At 35.9% G+C, this 13,747-nt stretch overlaps 1 protein-coding gene across 1 annotated transcript in view; it reads right to left on the bottom strand.

The window, feature by feature from the left end:
* NAALADL2 (N-acetylated alpha-linked acidic dipeptidase like 2) overlaps positions 1-13,747 on the bottom strand; it is a 792,831-nt gene that overhangs the window by 401,835 nt on the left and 377,249 nt on the right. Inside the window, 1 exon segment of the mRNA XM_024755137.1 lies at positions 10,312-10,455. Within this exon segment, the coding sequence (XP_024610905.1) occupies positions 10,312-10,455 (144 nt within the window).

Genomic DNA, 13,747 nt, shown 5'->3' with positions numbered 1-13,747 from the left:
TTTTCTGACCACAATGCTATGATATTAGAAATCAATTACAAAAATCAAAATTAAAAACACAAACATATGGAGGCTAAACAATACATTACTAAATACCCAAGAGATAACTGAAGAAATCAAAGAGGAAAACAAAAAATACGTAGAGACAAATGACAATGAACAAATGATGATCCAAAACCTATGGGATACAGCAAAAGTAGTTCTAAGAGGGAAGTTTATAGAAACACAATCTTACCTCAAGAAACAAGAAATATCTCAAATACTCTAACCTTATACCTAAAGGAACTAGAGAACGAAGAACAAACAAAACCCAAAGTGAGCAGAAGGAAAGAAATAATAAAGATCAGAGCAGAAATAAATGAAACAGAAACAAAGAAAACAAAAGCAAAGATCAATAAAACTAAAAGCTGGTTCTTTGAGAAGATAAACAAAATTGATAAACCATTAGCCAGATTCAACAAGAAAAAGAGGGAGAGGACTCAAATCAATAAAATTAGAAATGAAAAAGGAGAAGTTACAACAGACACCGCAGAAATACAAACCATCCTAAGAGACTACTACAAGCAACTCTATGCCAATGAAATGGACAACCTGGAAGAAATGGACAAATTCTTAAAAAGGTATAACCTTCCAAGACTGAACCAGGAAGAAATAGAAAATATAAACAGAGTAATCACAAGTAATGAAATTGAAACTGTGATTAAAAATCTTCCAACAAACAAAAGTTCAGGACCAGAAAGCTCCACAGGTGAATTCTATCAAACATTTAGAGAAGAGCTAACACCCATTCTTCTCAAAATCTTCCAAAAAACTGCAGAGGAAGGAACACTCCCAAACTCATTCTATGAGGCCACCATCACCCTGATACCAAAATGAGACACAGATACTACAAAAAAGAAAATTACAGACCAATATCACTGATGAACATAGATGGAAAAATCCTCAACAAAATACTAGCAAACAGAATCCAACAACACATTAAAAGGATCATACACCATGATCAAGTGGGATTTATTCCAGGGATGCAACGATTCTTCAATATACTCGAATCAATCAATGTGATACACCATATTAACATACTGAAAAATAAAAACCATATGATCATCTTAATAGATGCAGAAAAAGCTTTTGACAGTATTCAACACCCATTTATGATAAAAACTCTCCAGAAAGTGGGCATAGAGGGAACCTACCTCAACAAAATAAAGGCCATATATGACAATCCACAGCAAACATCATTCTCAATGGTGAAAAACTGATAGCACTTCCTCCAAGATCAGGAACAAGACAAGGTTGCTCACTCTCACCACTCTTATTCAACATAGTTTTGGAAGTCCTAGTCATGGCAATCAGAGAAGAAAAAAAATAAGAGGAATACAAATTGGAAAAGAAGAAATAAAATTGTAACTGTTTGCAGATGACATGATACTATACATAGAGAATCCTAAAGATGTCACCAGAAAACTACTAGAGCTAATCAATGAATTTGGTAAAGTTGCAGGACACAAAATTAATGCACAGAAATCTTTTGCATTCCTATGCACTAATGATGAAAATTGGAAAGAGAAATTAAGGATACACTCCCATCTACCATTGTAACAAAAAGAATAAAATACCTAGCAATAAACCTACCTAGGGAGACGAAAGAACTGTATGCAGAAAACTATAAAACACTGAAGAAAGAAATTAAAGATGATACCAACAGATGGAGAGATATATCATGTTCTTGTATTGGAAGAAACAACATTGTGAAAATGGCGATACTACCCAAAGCAATCTACAGATTCAGTGCAATCCCTATCAAATTACTAATGGCATTTCTTACAGAACTAGAACAAAAAATCTTAAAATTTGTATGGAGACACAAAAGATCCTGAATAGCCAAAGCAGTCTTGAGGGAAAAGAACGGAACTGGAGGAATCAGACTTCCTGATTTCAGACTATACTACAAAGCTACAGTAATGAAGACAATATGGTACTGGCACAAGAACAGAAATATAGATCAATGGAACAGGGTAGAAAGCCCAGAGATAAACTCACACACCTATGGTCACCTAATCTATGACAAAGGAGACAAGGATATACAATGGAGAAAAGACAGCCTCTTCAAAAAGTGGTGCTGGTAAAACTTGACAGGTGTATGTAAAAGAATGAAATTAGAACACTTCCTAGCACCAGACACAAAAATAAACTCAAAATGGATTAGAGACCTAAATATAAAACCAGACACTATAAAACTCTTAGAGGAAAACATAGGCAGAACAGTCTTTGAGATAAATCACAGCAAGATCTGTTTTGATCCACCTCCAAGAGTAATGGAAATAAAAACAAAAATAAACAAATGGGACCTAATGAAACTTAAAAGCTTTTGCAAAGCAAAGGAAACCATAAACAAGACGAAAAGACATGGGAGAAAATATTTGCAAATGAATCAACGGACAAAGGATTAATCTCCAAAATATATAAACAGCTCATGCAGCTCAATATAAAAAAAACAAACAACCCAATCCAAAAATGGGCAGAAGCCCTAAATAGACATTTCTCCAAAGAAGAAATACAGATGGCCAAGAAGCAAATGAAAAGCTGCTCAACATCACTAATTATTAGAGAAATGCAAATGAAAACTACAATGAGGTATCACTTCACACCAGTTAGAATGGGCATCATCAGAAAATCTACAAACAACAAATGCTGGAGAGGGTGTGGAGAAAAGGGAACCCTCTTGCACTGTTGGTGGGAATGGAAATTGATACAGCCACTATGGAGGACAGTATGGAGGTTCCTTAAAGAACTAAAAATAGAATTACCAAATGACCCAGTGATCCCACTACTGGGCATATACCTAGAGAAAACCATAATTCAAAAAGACACATGCACCCGAGTGTTCATTGCAGCACTATTTACAATAGCCAGGTCATGGAAGCAACCTAAATGCCCATCGACAGATGAATGGATAAAGAAGAGGTGGTACATATATACAATGGAATATTACTCAGCCATAAAAAGGAATGAAATTGGGTCATTTGTTGAGACGTGGATGGATCTAGAGACTGTCATACACAGTGAAGTAAGTCAGAAAGAGAAAAACAAATATCGTACATTAACGCATATATGTGGAACCTAGAAAAATGGTATAGATGAACTGGTTTGCAGGGCAGAAAATGAGATTCAGATGTAGAGAACAAACGTATGGACACGAAAGGGGGAAGCGGTGGGGGTGGGGGTGGTGGTGTGATGAATTAGGAGATTGGGATTGATATGTATACACTAATATGTTTAAAATGGATGACTAATAAAAACCTGCTGTATAAAAAAAAAGAAAAAAAGAGTGAAAATTAACACATTTTTATACATCTTTCTACCCAGTCTATGTATCACAAATCATCCAATTAGTCAGCAGACTAACCATCTGTAACACTATCTGTGCTGCATATTTTCCATTTGTCCATCCAGATCTATCTTCACCCTTTACCCAGCTCTCTGCCCCAGGAGTCTCACCTCTGTGGCGTACATATACGTGGCTCCTTTACACTTGGCTTCAAGTTGATTTTAGCAAATGGAAGGCATCAACAAGTGATCAGCAAATTGGATAAGAGAAAGATTTTTAATTTTCCATCACCCTTTCTGTCTGGTCACTTGCTGGCAGTGACTGCATTCCTTATCTGAAAGCCATAGCTCCAACAGACTACCCTCTCCTGCCTCTCAAGGACTTGCCATTTCCTGTAACTACCCTCTCTTCTTACTCCTTCAAGTTTAGGGGGAGTAACAATTACTAGCCACCCTTTTCTATTTCCCTTTTCATATCCACACTTTTCCACAATCTCCCTGATTAAATTTCCTTGGATTGCACAGTTTTAGCGTATCATTGATTTCCTGACGGCAACCTGATTTATATGTTGACCAATCTGGGTATATTCACTGAGTCATCCATATGTGTTGCCAGGAAATAAATGAATGAAGAGGAGGAGAAGGCTTTGAAGGAATATGAAGGAATAAGAGGAAAAGAAGGCCTTTTCTAGGAATATGGTGGGCTAGGATATTCAGACCAACCCTCCCACTGAACATAATTAAAAATGCTGAATAAAATGCGTAACAAATCTGTTAATGGCATCTAAGATCTAGCAAGAAAGTAAGGAATTACTAGTTCAAAATATAGGTTGTGATGGGAAGCCAGATAAGTAAAGTAATAAAACTTCCTTTCAACCTGAGGGAATTTACAAAACCTGAAGCACTTTTTAATCTTGATAGCCTCGTGAGATACAAAGGTCAAATGAAAAAGCCCTGAGCCTGTCCAAGTTGGAGAGAAGAAAGTAGTTCCATGAAAAGAGACTTTTCCTCCATAAAGTAGGAATCCTAAAGGACAGCTCTCCCCACTCCCTTCCAAGGGACGTACGATGGGGCAGAGCAGGAGAGGGGATATCTAAGAAGCTATAATTCTAGGGTAACTCTAAAAGAATACAAAAAGTATTTATAACTTCTAAAACAATAGAGGAAACACCTAATGACAAAAAAATCTAAAACAGAAAAAAAGAGATATAAAATAAGAGGAAAACATACGGCACAAAGAAGAAACCCAAATCAGGGTGAAAAATATAAGCATAAATACATTAGTAATCATATTAAATGGATTAGATGCTCCAATTAAAAGATGATCAGATTGTAGGTAAAATGAAAATTATTTGTTATCAAGCGGACATGTTAAAATATAAAGATACAGAAAGGTTGAAAGTAAAAAAAAAAGATATAGCATAAAGACACTAACCAAAAACAAGAAAAAGAAAAAGCTAATGTAGTTAAATTAGAATCAGGTGAAATCAAATTTAAGACATGCATTATAAAGATCACTTCATCTGATAAGTGTTTCAACTAAACCAGGAAGATTTGATATATTTGAATTTATAAACATCTAAGAAATGATCTCAAAATATATAAATCAAAAACTGATAGAACTACAAGATAAAATAAACAAATAGATACTTATAGTAGGAGATTTTAGCAGTAAAAATAAGATACAGAATATTTGAATGACCTGACTAAGGTACTTGGTCTAAATGGATACATATAAAACTCTATACCTGACAACTACACAGTACACATTCTTTTCAAATTCTCATGGGACACTAATCAAATCCTGGGCTATAAAGAAAACCTGGAAGAATTGAAATCATACAGAAATAAAGCGGAAACAATACATTCTAATGAAAATCCAAGTTGTTTATCTCTTCCTCAGAAGAGTATGATATCCCAATACCAAATAGCATATAACTTCCTAAAGCATAGCAGAGAGTCAGGGTACTTCCAACTGGAGTAGAACTCCAAAGGGCTCTTTATGGAGGAGATGGCACTTGCACAGAGCTTTAGAGTATACTGGAGTTTTACAACTTGCAAGGCATATTTGGATAATACTAAATAGAATAATAGGAAGAAATTGTGGCTACATGAAGGGAATAGCAAGATATAGAACCAGAAAGGCATTCAGGAATCTCTGGCAGTTTCTAGGATAGTAAATGACAATGGTCACCCATTATGAAAAAATGATCCTCAAAATATAAAGATAAGGTATTGCTCTGATAAATTTATACATAAACTACAAAATTTATTTGGAGCTTCTATAATTTGGAAAGAGTACAGATACTTAAGAAATGATGTGATAAGAATGTAGGAAACTGTAAAAAATTGCCGAGAAACATTAAAAATTGGAAAATACTTGTTAAAGTAATTTTGCTTCAGAGTGTGTATTTCAGACTGTCTCTAGGTCTTCCAGCAAACAAACAAACAAAACTCTAGACTGGATCTAAGCTGAATCATTTCCTAAAATCAAAACTGTCAAGACAGAAAACTGGAAACCTGAGAAGTTCTGGTGAATGACATCTGTGTCACCCTCCGTAAATCCTACGTGTACTCCCCGGGAAACAGAGAATTGACTGTACTTTCTGTGGACTTTGGATAATAGGTTTCCCACCTGCGTTCACTCTGTTTAAGACCCTTGATGAACAGACCTTCAAAGTGATTTCTAAAGCTTTTTTTCCCTTTTGTCTGAGGACTGCAGACTGGCAGCTCATGAAGGCTGATCTTTAGTTCTACAGAGTACCCTGTTATCGGCTTCCTGCTCAGACTCCTAGGTTCACTGTGCAACTGGCTGCTTGAAGAGCTATAAAATTGGGGTGTCATCAGTGCCATTTAGTGATTCCTAACAACTAGCTTGCATCTGTCACAAGACCTATCAGTCTTTCCTACAGTAGTCTAGCTCACTGATTTTTTTTTTTAAAGAGTGGCCATCATATCTACATGAATGCTATACAGAAGTTATCTGAGTACATTACATTTTTCCTTGTGTTCTTCTGGATATTTCCCTCCATGTTGATGGCTAGAAGTTATTAAAGCTCACCCTACTCTAAAACAAGTCTTCAATTCTCTGACTTTTTAAAAAATCTACTGGGGAATTCTCTTTTACAAAGCCTCTAAAAGCCAAGCCACAGCATATCACATCCATACCACTCCATTATCTACTTAAGACACACACACACACACACACACACACACACACACATGTATATCTCAAGACATTCTTTTAACAGAATGGCACAATGTACTCCTGGATCTTTTCACATACAGCAACACTGAGTCTACTCTGAACAGGATGGTTAGTCTCCTATGTAACAAAAAGCAATGCTGGACTTAACCCGTACTAACATTTCTTGTTAGTGGATATTTCCTTCAAAGCTAATATGTATTACTTGCCAAAAATTTTTTAGAATAACCACACTTTGTAGATAATATGTTCAATACTTCTTTTTACATTTCTGTTCAAAAAATGAAAATGCATATTTTCAAGTGGCTGTTAACAAATTAGAAATATAGATCTTCAAAATTCATTTGAAATATGTGAAAATTATAAAAATTATCAGAGAACGTTATATTACTCTGATGAAAATAATTTTGAACAAAGAACATATATAATTGTGAATAGGGAAATAGTAGTGTTATATAGCTATGTATATATATAACCATTTGAAGACATACAATCCAAAGTTAATTATGTGAAAACTTATCACTAATGACACTAAATTTTATGCATCATAGTAAGTCACTTTTTTCTATTTATCAAAAGCAATTCAAGCATATTAAAATATTTCTTTAAGCACAATTCATTAATATTTTTCACCCTAAATTACATGAACAGGTTTTATACTTTCTCATCTCATTTTTTTCAGTATAGTCATGGTTTTTAACAATAAGCTCAGATTGATATCTAAAAATTCACATTTCCATGTATTGATTGACTCTCAAGGACAAAGACTGACAATATATAATCAATGGGTAAGACCTACAAAAGTCATGGAAAATTAAATGGTGTCAATATCCAATTATCTAATCAATGCAACAAATCTCTATATATTGGGGCAAGAAACTTTTCTCCTGCTTCCTTTTCTATTCCTCATACAATTTTCTTAGTTCTTCCAGGACTTGCCCTACAAATACCATCCTCTTCACTTAGCTGAGTCTATTTCATGCATATAGATATTTAATTATTTTGTTTAGTGTGGTTTTACAGTATCAATTCTGTAGCTTTTGTTTGCAAGTAACTGAAAATCGAACATAAGTTGACCAAAAAAAGAAAGGAAATGTACTGCCTCATATATATGGCTAATTCAGTAGATTTGGCTTTTAGACAAGGCTTTATTTAGGCATCAAATGATGTGAACAAGAGTCAGTCTCTCTCTCACACTCTCTCTCTCCACATTATTCACCTACCCCTTCCTTGTGTTGGTTCCATTTTCAGGTATTATACGCTCAAGGTCCCAGAAAGGCTATTGAAAGATCCCAGGGCTATATGCTTTCTTGTTCAGCTCTACTGTTAAAGTTAGCCATTATTCAAAGTCCAGAAGTTGAGTCATGTCTCTGTTTGGCCAAACTTACATCATCCTTGAACCAACCATCATCCCATCGTTGATGTGATATGCTGATAGACTCAAGCCAATCAGGATCTACTTCTACAACTTAAGATATGGTCAAACCTACTCATACTATATTGCTAGGAAATGTTGGCAACAGTTCAAAAAGGGGAAGGGGCAAATGGATGCTGAAAAAGAAAGCATGGTAGGCAAACTCTACCACATTGCTGTCTGGACTGTAGAGAATTCTGTTTAAGTGTATATAAAGGGTTAAATGAGCAAGATAAATAATTAGTTGATTTGCACACGTATTTTTAATGCACTCCTGTCCAAACTTTTGAGTGAAGATTTTCCTACATTAAAACTCAAGACTATACTTATAAAATTCAAGTCAGATGTAATTATAATAAGCTTTACATTACTTTTTTAAATCCGTAAACTACAAGTGTTGCCCTTATTGCTCAAAAACATAGCACATCATTCTGTATCCTTTTCATGTCCCACCCCGATACAGATCATAGTGAGGAACTAACGTATTTATGTGTTTCTCAGAAAACTTAAAAGTTAATTATTTTGGATGTATCATGAGTACTGTTGTCTAAAACATTGGGGTTAAGAGTCATTTATCCTACATTTAAGATCAGTTTAAATGTAATAACTCACTGAGACTGTTCAATAGGTATTTGGGAAATCAAAAGGTAATATTCCATAGTAAAAAAATGATGAAAGAAGGATCCATTACAATGTGAAATATCTTGATCGAAATATATCTCTGTCTGAAAATTTCTAAAACCAATAATAATCACCACACCCATGAGGAAAACTTGATATGGCATAACTGCTTAGAAAGCAGGCCTAGGTTGTTCCTTCTTTAACAATGGAGTTACAAACAGGTTTCAGAATATATCTCAATTTTTCCTCTAAACTTCATACATGTTGCTAACTTAGTGCAGAGAGAGATATAGCTGGAGAATGCCATTTTGCTTCGTTGTGCTCTTATTATGCAGACATTTAACATATTTGGGGGAAATTGATCTAGTTATTTGATAAGGAAGATATTTGCTAACATAACATTTTACAGTATAGAAAAGTACTCACTTAAACGTCCTAATTTGATTCTCAGAACAACGTAAGATACTAGAAGGTGAGATATCCTTCCGTAGACACAGACACAGAAAGCTTCCCGCAGGGAGGTGACATATGAGCAGTCATGGAGCTGACATGGACTGTCAGCTCACTGAGGGCAGGACAGCGGCTGAACATATTAGGGGCTGTAAATGTTTATTGAATAAATCAATCAGTTAATTAAATCTGGACTTAAATCTGGTCTTTTCAATGTTCAGTGCTTTTCTTACAAGTAAACTATTATTATAGTGTTATTTACATATTTTAACAAATAGAGCTCATTATAAAATTGTGGGGTTCAGGAATAGAAGACAGAAAAAACTAAGCAAAACAAAAATCTCCTCAAGAGCTTCTTCTTTCCTGCTTTGAGGACATAGGCTTAACCCTGTTTTCTATAGTTCCCACTATGTTCAATCAAAAATCAGTTGAGGCTCTCAAGATACAGAACTTTGAAAAGCCTATGTCTCTAACAAAGGGCAATTCTGAATGTACTCAGGTGTTTTTGGGGTTTTTTTAGGCTTTTTCAAAACATATTTTTTATGCTCTTGTTGTCAGGAGAAAACAGATGAGATAAAACATGGTAGTTGAGCCTTTGGGTCTGGACACAAAAACAGAGCCCTCAAGTTGACTTTCACAGTGACTTGATACAAATTTAACAATATGTAAAGAGAGTCTCTTCTTTAGAGGTCTAATGCTGAGGCTGGTGGTAGAAATAAGACACAGCCCCTGATTTTCACCCTACCACAGTAGCTGAATGAGTTGAGTTTTATCCTATGTGGTCCAACAAGGCCTGACAAACTGCACTGCAGTACAAGAAGCATCTCGGGCAATGATGCGTAAAGACAGAGGGATTTTTTAGTCAACAGCAGGAATTAGGCTTTAATGCTTTCAACTAAAAGACTTCATACGCCAGATAGCTGACTGCTATCCACTGAATCTTGGCAGGCAACAAGACTGCTGAAGCTTAAACTGAGAAGCTGTGTTAAGCAGATTTTCATGAATGTACAAAATGCTTTATTTGTAAAGCTGCTTTTCTTTGTTACAGTTCAAAATGCTTTTCTTCTTTTTTTAATCTCTCAGCTTGGTCAACTCTCAGTCTTTATCAAAATTACTTTCAAAAATGTCCTTTTAAGAGCCAGAGAAGAGAAATAAATGCTCATATCAACAAAAATAAATATTTGTATTTTTTTAAAAAAGAATAATCCAAAAAATGTCAATCAAAAGAGATTAATAATGATCATGGGCATTATAAAAAACTAGAAGACACACAGAAAGACATTAAGTACTTTACCATTATTTGGAAGTTCTAGAGGGCTACAGGCACTGTGTGTGATTCTATCTTTCGGTGAAGAGATGAGTTTTGCAACGAGAGATGCTGAGATGGGCTGCACTAGTAGAGAGGTGAGGTTTGATCGGTTTTGTCTAAAGCTTCCATCTGTATTCAAAAGAGAAAGAAAGAGAATCCTTAGTAAACAGAAGTTAAAAACACTTGAAGAGCAGGTTTTTCTGTAATACGTCTTTAAATGATGAATGGTAAGTTTATTTCAGCTCGTTTGTTTGTTTATTCCTTGGTTATACTCTGTCTACTTATTAAAAATGATTTGAGATACTTCATAATAAAAATTCAGTCCAAATACTATTAAGTATCCTAGTCAATTATGGCAGATCGTGCACAGGCATTTACTTCCATTCTCCACTGAAATGACAACAAAGAGATAAAAAGCATCAACCCACAGGGGCCAAGAGAATAGGAGACACATTAGCAATAAGATTCTATCGATAGAAGCATGAAAGCAGATGAATAAGTGTCAACTGATATGACAGACCAAGGAGACCAAAACCTAAGCCAGCAGAGGGAGGAAGCTGAAAAGCAATGCAGTTTGTACCACAGAACCCAGAAACCCTTGAGAACTGGTAACACCAGCTACCTATTAAAATAGGGGTAATGGAGTGGCTGGAAACAGGAGAGTTTGATGAAATTCGGATTGTGAGGGGGGTCTCTCCTCCCGAACCCCTCAGTCACCCAGTCAACATGAACAGTGCCCAGTCCTCCCTCCCTCCAGCAGAGACTGAAAGTGGGACACTGAACAGGGAGACACCAGACACAGGGAAGGGTGACTCATACTTTAAATGGGATGGTATTATGATTGCTGAGACCCTGCAGATGCCTTACTCTTGTGGTGCCCAGAATCCTTCCGTCCAGGTTGGGCACTAGATAATTCACTTGTGGTAAATAGGACCAGGACAATGGAGAATATAGAAAAATACTGAAAATCTGGAAGTCTACCAATAAAATAACTCCCTCAAGACATCCTACATTGACACTTATCAGTCAATACATCTCACCACATACAGAACTTCAAATGAACTTATGCTGCCATTCTTAAGTAGGAGCCCTCAGCCAAGGCCAAACCTAGAAAGGCACAAGAGCAGCAGACCTAGTGAGGATAAGAAGAGGACGTCAGGAAGGCGGTCTCCAGGAAAACAAAAATCATGGGAATACCAGATGCGTCTTAATGTTCTGAGAACATATTCACAGTAAGATCAGAGAATTGGCATTTGAAGAGGTTCGAGATATACAGAAGAAAGAGAAATCTATAAAATGAGACAACTATTAGTTTCAAAGGGAGCAAAAATTTTCTCGAGAAAAATGCAATCATCGTACATTGTGAAAAATATTCACACAGAGTAATATAAATAATGACTTTTTAATACAAAAATGGATATTATTCTTTAGGAAAAAAGAGAAAAAGGCAAACATCAGGGATGAAGGTACATGGAAACTTATGAAGGAAAATTAAATCTTTATCTTTCATAGTGGTAAGTCAATATACTGAATACAACTGAAGAATGTATTCAGCTCTTAAACATACTGTTGGGAGGCACAGACGTAAATATGAAAAGTAGGTAACAACTAAAAATATTGAAAGCAATTAAGTGCTTGCCTTTGGGACAGACAAAGGGGAAAGAAACACAGGGAAGGATGGGAGAGAAAAGGTGACACACTTTTATAAATGAAGCTTTATAGAAATGTCTATTTATATTCATCTATAACTTTGAAAAAATAAAAGTTAAATTAAAATAAGGAGAGAAACAACTATGGTAACACAAGAGAAAAATTACACAAGTACTCTGAGTAAAGAGATTGGAGAGAATAAATTCTGTATAAGGAAAGAACTAAAAAATATATGCTTATTCGGTTTATATATTTATACTGACTCAGAAAAAGAAATACACAATGGAATGACTGTCAGGCAGCCAATAATGCTTGAGAATACAGAGCTATATTATTCAGACCTTTATTAGGGAAAATAATTGCCACAGGTTTTCTCAGAATTTAATTTGGTAGAACTGCATGGGGGTGCAGACCTCTACAATACTGGTATACAGGCCCCAGGAGAAAGATTATAAATGAGAAAATATGTTACGGAAGCATTTCCTTAATTTATCATCAGGAAAACCACAAGGCTAAAATGTGGTATTTAGCTTGGGCCTATGGCAGTCACAGAAGTCATGGCTTTGAAAAAAAAGTAATGAGATTTAAGCTTAGGATCATTTTTGTTGTATAAACACAGAGCTGGTCTCATAATTTAGTAGCCCTTTTTATATGGATATACAACTGTGCATTTTGACCATAGCATAGTTCATTTGACCCTAGTGTAGTTCATAACCATTTTCGTGTCATAGTACCGAGACTGGCTATATAATTTGCAAGGCCCAGAGCAAAATGACAATGTGGGGCCTCTTGTTCAAACAGTGGGAAGGATTTCAATACGGCAATAGCAGGGAAATGAATCAGGTGTGGGCGCTTTTGAGGGCAGATTGCATACCCGTGAATCAGGCCCTGCATGGTTCACACAGAAGATGCTAGCAGCCATGCAGCCAGCTGAGGTCAACTGAAAGGGACTTTCAGATCACAAGGAAGCTGCTGTCCTGAGTTGCTGTTTCTCCAGGCTGCACCTGGGGCCATGGTGATTAATATCTCAAGGCACAGACATTATACCTCACTCAGCGTGCCAGCTGGGAGGTCCTGATATACCCATCTCACTATGGTTCTCCCAGCATGTATTTTCTCCCTCAGCCATTACCTTTGAAATTTATAGTGTACACAGGACAATGAGATAGTATTTATGAGAAATGTACAGTCTGTTATTTTGCAGTTTTTATGGATGTTAGGTGTTAACATGCTGCCAACACAAAATGAAATGTCTTAAAATGCTGCATGATTTCACCACTCTTGAGTTCAGATACTGAACTTGCCATTCAAGGCCCTTCACCATCTCAGACCTTATATTTCCAACATTATTTCCCACCATTCCTCTCCATATATCTTATGCTAAAACTTAAGTTATCCCCCTACATATTCTGTGATTTAAACCTCCATGTTTTTACGTAACCCATTCCTTCCACTTTACTTGCTCTTCTCATGTACCTCACGTCTGAACTATACATTTCCTTTAAAGCCCAACTCATTTTCCACAAGAAACTTTCTCTGACACCTTCAGCTCTATGTGATATATCTTTTTTTTTCAGTGCTTGCCGTTACTAATTAACATTATCGCTATGTAAAAACATTTTGGTTTCCCCTCTAAACTCCTTAAAGAAAAGGACCAAGTCTTCTACATCATTGCATGACACACAATGCTCAGCACGTTGCCAGGATCATAACAGGCGCTCCATAATTAATGGGAGAAGGAAGGAAGGAAGGGAGGAAGGGAGGGAGGGAG

The sequence above is a fragment of the Neophocaena asiaeorientalis genome, unplaced genomic scaffold (assembly GCF_003031525.2).
Source record: "Neophocaena asiaeorientalis asiaeorientalis breed wild unplaced genomic scaffold, Neophocaena_asiaeorientalis_V1.1 scaffold188, whole genome shotgun sequence".
NCBI classification, from domain to species: Eukaryota; Metazoa; Chordata; class Mammalia; order Artiodactyla; family Phocoenidae; genus Neophocaena; species Neophocaena asiaeorientalis.
Note: the sequence above shows the minus strand (reverse complement) of the source record. Positions and strands in the feature narration are given on the sequence as shown.